Consider the following 13,104-nt stretch of genomic DNA (forward strand, 5'->3'; position numbering starts at 1 on the left):
CAGGGTTGTGGCTGGCTGATACCTGCAGTCACCACTAGGGGGAGCTTCCTGCATACCTCTTTATTATGGAGCTCAATGTATAAACAGTACACAGTGGGCTCCCTCTAGTGGGCACTGAAGATTCACTCTGGTGCTTTGTGTCAGCAAAAATCTGATGACCAGGAAGATGTAAAAGGATGGAAATTCTAGCTTGTCATTGAGAGCGCAACGGTGTGGGAGGCGTGTGGACAGAGATTTGTTATTTAGCCTCTGCAGAGCATCATGGATATAAAGACAGAATGATAGACTTGATTGTGTGCCAAGAAAACAGGCGTTTATGGAAGGTACAAGTACTGAGATAAGTGCCCAGTAATGTAAAAGCTGGGCTGCGTGGAGCGAAGTGACTGAAGACCATTAGAAACATTTCTGCCATTCCTGAAAAATGTCCCAATCACAGCATTTGCAGAAGTGATGAAATGCTAATACGTGTACTGAGAAGTTCTGCGCTTTTCCTTTCATTCCCAGCCATTGTCAAAACCTCTGCTTACTGTCTGTAAATGAACACAACCTCTTAGAGCTCTAATACACTAATGAGCCATGTCGTTGTAGAAGTCCTGGTGTGTAACCAGCATTTATTGTCACTCTACTGTGATTTAAGGGGTATTCACCAGGGGGTCTGGGGAATTATGTAAGGGGTAGGATGGGTTAAAGGAAAAAAAAATAATAATATATATATATAGTACAGACAAAGTTTGGACACACCTTCTCATTCAAAGAGTTTTCTTTATTTTCATGACTATGAAGGCATCAAAACTATGAATTAACACACGTGGAATTATACACATAACAAACAAGTGTGAAACAACTGACAATATGTCATATTCTAGGTTCTTCAAAGTAGCCACCTTTTGCTTTGATTACTGCTTTGCACACTCTTGGCATTCTCTTGATGAGCTTCAAGAGGTAGTCCCCTGAAATGGTCTTCCAACAGTCTTGAAGGAGTTCCCAGAGATGCTTAGCACTTGTTGGCCCTTTTGCCTTCACTCTGCGGTCCAGCTCACCCCAAACCATCTCGATTGGGTTCAGGTCCGGTGACTGTGGAGGCCAGGTCATCTGGCGCAGCACCCCATCACTCTCCTTCATGGTCAAATAGCCCTTACTTTCAAAGTTTTCCCAATTTTTCAACTGACTGACTGACCTTCATTTCTTAAAGTAATGATGGCCACTCGTTTTTCTTTACTTAGAATTTGTATTATGGCAAGAAAAAAGCAGCTAACAGTCTATTCAGTAGGACTATCAGCTGTGTATCCACCTGACTTCTCCTCAACGCAACTGATGGTCCCAACCCCATTTATAAGGCAAGAAATCCCACTTATTACACCTGACAGGGCACACCTGTGAAGTGAAAACCATTTCAGGGGACTACCTCTTGAAGCTCATCAAGAGAATGCCAAGAGTGTGCAAAGCAGTAATCAAAGCAAAAGGTGGCTACTTTGAAGAACCTAGAATATGACATATTTTCAGTTGTTTCACACTTGTTTGTTATGTATATAATTCCACATGTGTTAATTCATAGTTTTGATGCCTTCATAGTCATGAAAATAAAGAAAACTCTTTGAATGAGAAGGTGTGTCCAAACTTTTGGTCTGTACTGTGTATATATGTGTATATATATATATATATAAAAATAAAATTCACCGCTCTTCTGCCATTCCCACTTTTTGCTTCCTGGTCCAGGGTCCGACCCACAGGGAGTTGACCCGCTCAGCCAGCATTTCCTGTGTCTGCACCAGGAAGTGGAGACCAGCAGGGGGATTGGCGAGTACAGCTTTTTAAAACTGGAGCAGCCATGAAGGGTTTTCTGCCTCCCATTGTTTAAGACTTGAACTCTTAGGCTAGGTCTACACGACGACATTTGTTGCACGACAATTTTTATAATGGCAGTCTATGGTGTCGCACTGCAACATGCTGCAACGCAACAGTCGCAGAAAATCCATTTGAGATGGATTTTAGTGCGACACCATAGACTGCTATTATAAAAATTGTCGCATGACATTGGTGCAACAAAATGTTGTAGTGTAGCTGTGCCCTATCTGTCGCGCGACAAATGTCATCGTGTAGACCTAGCCTTAGTCTACTTTCACACTCTCGTTTTGGCTTTCAGTTTGTGAGATCCTTTCAGGGCCAAAATGGATCAGTTTGCATTCTGAATAGAAAAGGATCCGCTCAGTTTGCATCAGTTCAGTCTCCATTCAACTTTGGAGACTAACACCAAAACGCTGGAAAGCAGCTGAAACTGAGCCAAACGGATCCGTCCTGGCACACAATGTAAGTCAATGGGGACGGATCTGTTTTCACTGACAATAGAAAACGGATCCGTCCTCCATTGACTTTCAATGGTGTTCATGACAGATCCGTCTTGGCTAGGTTAAAGATCATAAACGGATCCGTTCTGAATGGATCAGTCCATGACAGATCCGCACAAAACACAAATGTGAAAGTAGCTTTAGGGCTCGTGCACACAACCGTATGCCCTCCGAGACATACAGTCTGAGCGGGCCATATGTCCTGGAGCGGCATACGGTCGTGTGCATGAACCCTTACTCTGTTCCCTGGTCTCCATTATGTAGACTGAATATAACATTACTCCCTGTTATCAGCCATTTCCGTCTAGCTGGATGGTCCAGATAACTGTGCCCCCCCCCCACAATTACTTCTCTGTCATGTCTGATGCCGAGACCCTCCAGAGACATTTACATCATGTGACTGATATCAGCCGCTTGTTTATAACACTGCTACACCATTATAAGCTGTTGACGTCAGTGGCCCTTTAAGACTAGAATGATAGAGCTGGAACTAACTAATGCACTGCAGGTTCGTGTCCCTTTAATAGTTAAAGGGCATCCGTCAGCAGATTTGTCCCTATGACCCCGGCTGACCTGTCACATGTGCACTTGGCAGCTGAAGGCATCTGTGTTGGTCCCGTGTTCATATGCATCAGCATTGCTGAGAAAAGAAATGTTTTAATATATGCAAATGAGCCTCTAGGAGTAATGGCGACGCCCCCGTTGTTCCTAGAGGCTCATTTGCATATAATAAAACATCATTTTTCTCAGCAATGCAGACACATATGAACATGGGACCAACACAGAAGCTTTCAGCTGCCAAGCGCACATGTAACAGGTCAGCCGGGGTCATAGGGACAAAACTGCTGACAGATGCCCTTTAAGAAATTCCTTAAAATAAAAAGTTACAAAAACGCCAATTAGTTTTTTTTTTTTTATTGTTGCCAATAAATGTTGCCTCAATTTCTCAGATTTTCAGCTGTAAACACATTAAACTTTCCTCTCATGGAAGTGAAGACAACATACGAGCCACACACGTATATACACTATATACTCTTCTATAGATTCTCTCTTTGGTGATGGGAACAGAACACCTAATGTGAAATCATATCCGCGCTGTAAACATCATCCGGACCCTTCCGGATCTTCCGTTGTCACAGGATTCTCCTGCTTGGCCATGTTGTAGAAGTACAGTATTCCAGTTAAAGGGTTAATCGGGGTCAGGCTGGCTGCTAAGGAAGGGGGCGACCTAACAACCCTATTGTTAGAGAGGAGATGTTATTGTTCACGCTTCGTTTGGTGGTAAAAGCAGAATTGCGTTATAGATTCCGTTACTACGAACCATAACGCAATTCTATGACTGAACGCCTTTAGAGGCATTCCGTTATTTATTCCTTCATAATAGAAGTCTACGGATCCGTCCCGTTTTGCAGCCCATAGACTTCTATTATGACAGAATGAATAACGGAATGCCTCTAAAGGCGTTCAGTCATAGAATTGCGTTATGGTTCGTAGTAACGGAATCCATAACACAATTCTGCTTTTACCACCAAACGAAGCGTGAACGAATTTCAAAATAGGAGATTCGCTCATCTCTAGTTATGTGGTGTATCCATAGCAACCAGACTGACTCAAACTGTATAGGCGCTAGGCCGCCAACAGAGGAAAGCACAAGGTTGGTGGAGGGCCCCTTTAAGTGGACAGCCGCTGCCTTCATTCCTTTTGTTTTCTCAGGCCAGGAAGATGCTTGTAATGGACACGTAAATGTGAATTTCAGACGATGATGATGATAATTGGTTAATCCCAGAGATTATTAATCTCACCCTTTCTGTAACCTAGTGCCATGCGCTACCATAAGACGCGGTACTACACCGCGGCTGCCTGTACTGACTGGAACATCGCTATTGGCAATTTCACAAATACAGATGATTACAACACAAGGGAATTGACCTACGCAAAAAGTGCAACTTAAACACATTGAAAAGACAACGGACACGTAAACGGAAGAGAACGGCCTAGAACTGCAGCTCCTTCTGGATACCCCATAGTGTGTCTGCGCTCTTCCTGAGACGCTCCTCCTCGCCAGGCTTCAGGGTCATGTTCACCACATCTGTAATGCCCTGGTTACCCAGGACGGATGGGATGCTGAGGAAGACGTCCTCCTTTACACCGTACATTCCCTGAAAAAGAGGCGTACATACTGAATATCTGGCACATAGGGGCAGTATTATAGTAGTTATATTCTTGTACATAGGATGCAGTATTATAGTAGTTATATTCTTGTACATAGGGGTCAGTATTATAGTAGTTATATTCTTGTACATAGGAGCAGTATTATAATAGTTATATTCCTGTACATAGGAGGCAGTATTATAGTAGTTATATTCTTGTACATAGGAGGCAGTATTATAGTAGTTATATTCTTATACATAGGAGCAGTATTATAGTAGTTATATTCCTGTACATAGGAGCAGTATTATAGTAGTTATATTCTTGTACATAGGAGCAGTATTATAGTAGTTATATTCTTGTACATAGGAGCAGTATTATAGTAGTTATATTCTTGTACATAGGAGCAGTATTATAGTAGTTATATTCTTATACATAGGAGCAGCATTATAGTAGTTGTATTCTGGTATATAGGGGGCAGTATTATACTAGTTATGTTCTTGTACATAGGAGCAGTATTATAGTAGTTATATTCCTGTACATAGGAGCAGTATTATAGTAGTTATATACTTGTACATAGGGGGCAGTATTATAGTAGTTATGTTCTTGTACATAGGAGCAGTATTCTAGTAGTTATATTCCTGTACATAGGAGCAGTATTATAGTAGTTATATACTTGTACATAGGAGGTAGTATTATAGTAGTTATATTCTTGTACATAGGAGCAGTATTATAGTAGTTATATACTTGTACATAGGAGGTAGTATTATAGTAGTTATATTCCTGTACATAGGAGCATTATAGTAGTTGTATTCTGGTATATAGGGGGCAGTATTATAGTTGCCCCTTTTATAAAGTAGACACCAGTCCAGTGAGAATCATGTACCTTCACCATAGTGGAAATGGGATGAACACGTCTGAGGTTCTTCAGGGTGGTTTCAGCAAGATCTGCGACTGAGAGGCCGATGGCCCAGGACGTGTATCCCTTCAGCTTGATCACTTCATAGGCACTACAAGAAATGCAGATTCTCGGTCAGTAACTTTCTCCACCATGTAGAGCAGATGAATGATAACGCGAGTGTAAATCATATGAACCAGGGTATAATATAGAACAGGTCATTCACATTTCTGACAATGTATAACATTAATAGATGGGATTGGTGTATTTTTTAATATCCAGATTACAAGAGAGTTACTTCTGTCATGGAGGCGCATGAACTGGAATTCCCTACAATTTAACGCGACTCCACCTTTGATCAGCATTGCTCTGTAGTCAAATCCGAGCCATAAATGTCAACAGGAGGATCTGAAGTTAGTCTCCACATTAGTCTATTGGTGTAAAGGTAACGAGCCAAACTTCTGGAAGCGGCCACAGCACTTGTTAAATTTAGCATTGGCCAAACCATCACATTCGGACTTATTTTCACCTGCCACGGCTCGGACAGGTCAGGAGGGGAGAGCAGGAGAGACAATGGAGGTCATATACGAACATTTTCACACCAGTTTGTTTGGCGTAAAAATGTTGCGCGATTGTTTTTGTGCGGCATTAAGTGTCGAGGGGGGTTGGGGGTGGGGAATTCCACCCCAACAAATCTACCAATTGGTAAAAACCTAATCCAACCAGGTGCAGGTTGCTGAAGCACGCCTCATCATAAATCAAGTACAGCCAACGCAAAAGGGGCGTCAAAGACCATTGGAAAAAGCCAGTTATCAGCGAGACCCCCAATCTCTGATAAAGCCAACACGCTCTGTAGGAACGCCCACAAACTGCTGGATTTATGACATTGACTTTGCAGGAGCAAAGCGTTTGGCCTGTCACAGACTATTGATACATTTGTTTTACAAGTAAAATTACAGAAAAGACACAATTTACCCCAAACCAGTTTGATAAATCAGAGCCTAAATGTAGAACTTGCCATTTATGTAACATCTTCATTACACGTTCTGTTGCTTTCACTTATTGTACTTTTTTTCTCCACATTGCAAATAAAATCTGTTGCTACCTGGAAACCGACAAGTTGCTGTTGACGGACTTTATTATTTATGTACGAGGACCCAGTGTAGCCCAATCCGCACATGAATACGTGGCGCTGATGCCTCCACCCAGTCTGATCTACAGCCTGGTCAGAGCACTACTAAATAGAACATTTGTCAGCAGCTTGTTGACGGTTTTTGGCCGGCAAAAGGAGTGAAAAGGGTTAACTAGCTGCCAACACATCTGTTATTCTATTAAGGGTCCATTCACACGTCCGTTGTTTTTCCTGATCTGTTCCGTTTTTTGCTGAACAGATCTGGACCCATTCATTTTCAATGGGTCCTGAAAAAAAAAATCAGACATTGAGCTGTCCTTTTTTTTCCAGGACCCATTGAAAATGAATGGGTCCAGATCTGTTCAGCAAAAAACGGAACAGATCAGGAAAGAAAAAAAAAACGGACGTGTGAATGGACCCTAATGGGGTTGTCCAGGATTAGAACCGCTTGTCTGCTTTCTTCCAAAAACAGCACCACACCTGTCCAGAGGCCATGTGTGGTATTACAACATACCAGATAACCCATGAACAGGTGAGGCGCCGTTACTGGAAGAAAGCAGCCATGTTTATCCAAACCTTTGAATTGCTTCACTTATGTATTGGTCCCCCCCCCCGCACTGGGTTGATGAAGACAAATAGCAGATACTCATATGGAGGACAAGCTGGGCTTCTCATGTGTTCTAAGTGGAGGAATCTGTGCAAGCCAGAAGAAGATCTGTCAGCAGTCACTTGCTGATGGTTTCCAGATTTTCTGCATTTAGTAGAATAGTGGAGAGTTTAAACCAGGACAGGATTGGAATACTATCCCGTCTGTATGCACAGAAGGTCTAAAGCGGTGATCAAACTACATCTCCCATCATGCCTTGACTGCTGCATGCCTGACTGGAGTTGTAGTTTCGCCACACAGAAGCTTTACCTGTCAACCACTTCTTTGTGAACCTCCTTCCAGTTCTCCTTGTCGTTGTCCGCTCCCATGTCAGGATTCAGGGTCTTCAGGCTGACGCCGGCTACGTTCACCCCGCTCCAGACGGCCACTGGAAGAAGAGGAAGGATATAGTGATCAGCTTCACCCTGCTTTTCCAGACCCCTGAATGGCACTTCTATGTACGCCCTGACACCCAAGGACTGCACATGTTCTACTGTAAGAGCGGAAGATGAAGCAGAGAGAACCAACGAGGACCTCACGGCAATGAGCGCCCAGTGCTCCAGAACCGTCCTGTACACAGCAGAGCCGACCAGCAGGCGGCGCCACTGCTTCGCCATCTGACATTCAGCGCAGAGGTGATATAACCTCTGTGGAGCCTGCAGGGTGAAGGCTGCGGCGTCTGACCTACTTGTGTTACCGCCGTGACCTTTCAGAGGAGATATATATAGAGCGTGTCTAAGGGTACGTGAGGTTTCGTCTCACCACTGGAGTCTCCATGTTCACCGATGATCCAGCCGTGACAGCTCAGGGGGTGGATGCCCAGCTTCTCTCCCATCAGGTAGCGGAAACGAGCAGAGTCCAGGTTGCAGCCGCTGCCAATGACGCGGTGCTTGGGGAAGCCACTGATTTTCCAGGCCACGTAAGTCAGGACATCGACTGACAAAGAAGAAAACACAAGTTAGAGAAAATAAAAGGGGCCCCCAGGATATGCACCCCCTGCAGTCTACTGCACCGTCATCTACTGTACTGGGACTAGAGGTCCGGGGTGAGGCCGACCAGCTGCCTCCATTAGTGCAGCATCCTCATTGAATAGGACTACCTGACCCCCAGGGGGGCACAATGTGCATCGTCACATCCAGGGACTCACCAGGATTGGAGACAATCAGCAGGATGCAGTTAGGACTGTACTTTACAATACTGGGAATGATAAATTTGAAGATGTTGACGTTGCGCTGCACCAGGTTCAGGCGGCTCTCCCCTTCCTGCTGACGGGCTCCGGCTGTCACCACCACCAGCTTAGAATTGGCTGTGACGCTGTAATCTGCAATAAAAAACACCTGTTTATCCACTGAGTGTATGGCGCCAGTGATGCCACGCGCATATTCAAAATCTCTGCTTGCTGCTAATAAAATGAAAATGTTTTTGAATTTTGATCACGTCCTGCTCACACAACTGCACATTACCCTGCTACAGAAAGCTCCGATACGCAACCAATCGGGACAGGTTTTGGCCTGAATGGAAACAATCATGGTTACCATTCACTGCCAGCAAGCAGAGATCTTCAAAAACGGAGGAAATGAAACGAAGTTGGTAGAACTTTCAATGAACCCTTAGCTCTATAAAGTCAGATGATCCTCTAAAGAACACGTGCCAGCAGGATCAACACTATTAAACCAGACATACTGCCTGATGGGGTTTATCCTGCTGAACAAAAGGATACCCGTCTTTTGAAAATCGGATGCAGCGTTCCAGAGAAAAAAATACTTTTATTCTTTACATAAATATGGGCTTTCCATGCACTGAGGGGAGGGGCCAGCCCTGGATAACTGAGGGTCCAAGCCCCGCCCCTCAGTGCAATGAAGTCTTTATTTGCTTAAGGAATAAAAGTCTTTTTTCTATGGAAAGCCAAAACCGATTTTCACAAAACAGGTATCATAACGATCAACAGGATCAACCCTACCAGGTGGTACGACCAATTTAATAGCTTTGTTCCTACTATTGGGTGCCCTTTAAGAGCAGCTGGAGGAAATCAATAGCTCTTGATGGGTAGGATGGCTCAGGGATCATTTAAAGCCATCAGGAGGGCCCTTTGCTATGCATATCCATTCCCACAGGCCGGCTGGTGACCACTACTGTGACCCAAAAAGGACTGCAGAGGTGGACTTACCTTTGCCAGACACAATCTTAGGAGTCCGTAGGAAGAGGCTGCCATGCTGTAAATCCATCATTTCGCCCTTCAGTTTGTCCTCAATCACATCGACCAGGGCGAGCTCATCGGCCAGATCCTGCAGGGCGAATGTAAGAGGGAGACGTATGAAGCAGAGCCAGGATCCTACAGAGACCTCCGGGGAGCAACGGTCAGAGCCGCCTCACCTTCTGCAGGATACTGATGGCGCAGGCCATGCCCACTGCGCCAACGCCGACAATGGTGACCTTGTTCTGGGAGGCGGACGGCTCGCACACCACATTGTGGATCAGCTTCTCCTTGGTGCTTGCCATCTTGTCCTGTAGAAACATGCACAGAGCAGACTGAGCGGCGAGGTCACGTGCACGTTATACATTAACACGCAGCCTCCACATCGGAGCCCGTAAACATCCAGACGATGACGCAACCCAGCCACGGACCCGATCAGGTGACCCACGTCAGCAGACGTCTAGACTACTGGAGTTAAAGGGCATTTCCACCTTTTAAAAAATCTATTAATCTGGGAAAGCTGGACGACAACCCATTTGGCCGCAATGGTGGTCACCACAGTTTCCCAGGCTCCTGTATAGCCAGGCAGGACCGCCATTCGGAGTCCGGGAAAAGCTGGGAGGCAGTCTGTGTAGGACGCCACTTCCTATTATAAACAGGACCGGTACAAACCCATCGCGGCCTGACCCCATAGAAGTGCCAATAATGATAGGGCGTTCCTTGAGCAGTGCAGAAAATGTGAAGATGAAGCAGAGCTGACTTTGTTATCGTTCTCAATAAATACTGACCCCTAGCACATGTTAAGGCTTATTAGTTAATTGCATTATTTACAAGTGGTCAGACCAAAAAAGCCTAGTTTTACATGTACCACTACCATTTACTAGAGCAGGTCCTATTCTTGTCCGCAATAGGCATTTCTATGGGGGGGTGCCGGCCGGGTGTATTGCGGATGTGCAACGCACTACGGACTTGTGACTAGAGCCTGAGTCAATGGGGACGGATCCGTTTTCTCTGACGCAATAGAAAACGGATCCGTCCCCCTTTGACTTTCAATGGTGTTCAAGACCATGGCTATAGAAGACATAATACAACCGGATCCGTTCATGACCGTTGCAGGCTTTTGTATTATTGTAACGGAAGCTTTTTTTGCAGATCCATGACGGATCCGCCCAAACCGCAAGTGTGAAAGTAGCCCGACAGCTGATATTTTTAAATACTTTTTATTTAGTCAGTAGACGAGTAATTATAAAAGCAACAATAAAAGTTATGTTTTAATATGTAGCAAATGTAAAATGAGGCTTTTTTAGTCTGGTTGACCACTGTGCAATTTCACCATGTGTGCCACATTACAAACTCAGCTCTGCTATGTGTTTGCCGGCCTCATGTTCTAATATAACGGCTCCTTGCGGCGTTTCCTCTGCATCAGAAGAGCTGGGACTTCACCCAAACGACGGCAGGAAGTGAAGGACGGGGAGTTAAAGTTCGTTCTATTCACAGGCGGCGTACAGGCCTCGACTCGCCACAGAGTAGGTGCGATAGCCGCCATACTGGGAAGAGGGGGATGGGTCTAAAGGCAGAGGATCAACATATACATCATATATATCCGACGGCGATAAATAGATCTACATCTTCTGACACCTTGGAAACCGGTTGACAAGGTCACCTAGATGGAGGTTTCTCCTCTGGGGACTTCTCATTGTTTGTGACATCGCTGATCTAAGGATCATCATAACATTGAACAGGCAGATGTACTCAGCTCCATTGTTTTCCATGTTCTACGTGATGTGACATAACCAGCTGGCTGCTGTCCTCCTAGAGGCACAGTCGGTGACGTCTCGGGTGCAGCAGGAGACGGGAGGTTTGTAGTCAAGGACACAGGGATGCAGTCGGTCCCCTCCCCCATCACATGGTCCAGGACGCTGCAAATAGATGCTTCATCCTACATGGACTTGTGGCCACTGAATTATAGATCAGAGCCCGGACCCCGGGAAGACATCCCTGCAAAAAGGCTGAGGCTATTTTGAGGAACTGCCTTGGCATCCATTAACGACTGGAGGTCAAGTGATGCGACCTCTACAGAGTGCAGCGAGCCCTGCCCCCCACTGTACAATGAGACCCCACATACAGTGCCAACCCCCCACTGCACGGTTATTATGAGATGGCGCAGTCCCTTTGAGGATCCCTGTTAACGACCCATCGCTGGGCTGAATGGTAATCAGATCAGAAGGGTTTAGGCCTCGGGTCACCAGCAGGCGACATGTTTAGTGCACCTGTCACTTGTGATGCATGGAACAGAGGGGGGGGGGGGGGGTGACCCACTAGGTGGGCATGCTCGCATTTCTAGTTCCACCAAGCAAAGTGAATAGAGGGGGGGGGGGGGGAGGATTGGCTAATATTTTCTAATACTCTACAGAAAACTGTTTCCACCAAGCAGCAGCCCCACCCGTCACGTCTGCACATCCCCCAAGGACTGACTCACTGCAAGGATGCAGAGGACGAGGGGCACCGCGCCAACCTGACAAGAGCGACCCTGCAGCCCCCACTTGTGTCACAGACGCTTCTGCAACTGAAACCCTGGCTAGAAATACTGCGACCGGCCCCGCGAAGAATGGAGAAAGAGTGCAAACAGATATATAGATGTGCAGCCCCGCCAGGGCAGGGTATATAGATGTGCAGCCCCGCCAGGGCAGGGTATATAGATGTGCAGCCCCGCCAGGGCAGGGTATATGTGTACACACCCACCAGTGCAGTATATAGATGTGCAGCCCCGCCAGGGCAGGGTATATAAATGTACACCCCCACCAGTGCAGCATATAGATGTACACCCCCACCAGTGCAGTATATAGATGTACACACCCACCAGTGCAGTATATAGATGTACACACCCACCAGTGCAGTATATAGATGTACACACCCACCAGTGCAGTAAATAGATGTACACACCCACCAGTGCAGTATATAGATGTACACCCCCACCAGTGCAGTATATAGATGTACACCCCCACCAGTGCAGTATATAGATGTACACCCCCACCAGTGCAGTATATAGATGTACACCCCCACCAGTGCAGTATATAGATGTACACCCCCACCAGTGCAGTATATAGATGTACACCCCCACCAGTGCAGTATATAGATGTACACCCCCACCAGTGCAGTATATAGATGTACACCCCCACCAGTGCAGTATATAGATGTACACACCCACCAGTGCAGTATATAGATGTACAGCCACCAGGGCAGTGAATATATAAACACATCCGCTCCTGATATATGATATTAATACATTGTATAGTACCATTTCAAAGCTACAAGTGATGCAGCAATGTAATGTAATGTAATGTTGGGGTCCAGGGAGGAGGGACTACAGCGCTCACCTGATGCCTGTTAGGTGTATTCCTCTCGCTGTTGCTGCACTCTGCTCTGCGTAGGAGCTCTGGCGGAGGGATACAGTTTTTATAACCGGCTCTCCACTACGTCAGCGGTGATGCGAGAAAATTTGCATAGCACGCGGACGTGCCCGGGCTCAGGTTCTTCTGCGTCTAGCGGAAGGATCTAAGGAGGTGATACAGTAGTGAGAGCGCGTAACAGTCCGGGGGGAAGACCTGTGACATGGAGGAGTCCGGGGGGGACCTGTGACATGGAGGAGTCCGGGGGGGACCTGTGACATGGAGGAGTCCGGTGGGGACCTGTGACATGGAGGAGTCCGGGGGGGGACCTGTGACATGGAGGAGTCCGGGG

The 13,104-nt window shown here is 46.1% G+C and overlaps 1 protein-coding gene across 1 annotated transcript; it reads right to left on the reverse strand.

Annotated features, from left to right (window-relative positions):
- Positions 1–3,865: 3,865 nt before the first annotated feature.
- On the reverse strand, positions 3,866–12,894 carry LOC120980599 (L-lactate dehydrogenase A chain). Its single transcript, XM_040409774.1, has 8 exons — positions 12,741–12,894; positions 9,543–9,674; positions 9,337–9,454; positions 8,317–8,490; positions 7,932–8,105; positions 7,440–7,557; positions 5,380–5,503; positions 3,866–4,504 (listed from the first exon to the last, which is right to left on the reverse strand). The coding sequence occupies exons 2-8, from the start codon at positions 9,666–9,668 to the stop codon at positions 4,340–4,342; spliced, it is 999 nt and encodes a 332-aa protein (XP_040265708.1). The 5' UTR covers positions 9,669–9,674; positions 12,741–12,894; the 3' UTR covers positions 3,866–4,339.
- Between the last annotated feature and the right edge of the window lie 210 nt (positions 12,895–13,104).

The sequence above is a fragment of the Bufo bufo genome, chromosome 10, assembly GCF_905171765.1.
Source record: "Bufo bufo chromosome 10, aBufBuf1.1, whole genome shotgun sequence".
Taxonomy (NCBI): Eukaryota; Metazoa; Chordata; class Amphibia; order Anura; family Bufonidae; genus Bufo; species Bufo bufo.

What these genes read in the sequence shown, in the direction of transcription:
- LOC120980599 (XM_040409774.1), bottom strand. Translation starts at nt 9,668, where the DNA reads ATGGCAAGCACCAAGGAGAAGCTGATCCACAATGTGGTGTGCGAGCCG. An exon ending in CACAAAGAAGTGGTTGACAG is followed by an intron (nt 5,504 to 7,439) that starts GTAAAGCTTCTG and finishes CATTTCTTGTAG; the next exon opens with TGCCTATGAAGTGATCAAGC. An exon ending in CCATTTCCACTATGGTGAAG is followed by an intron (nt 4,505 to 5,379) that starts GTACATGATTCT and finishes CCTCTTTTTCAG; the next exon opens with GGAATGTACGGTGTAAAGGA.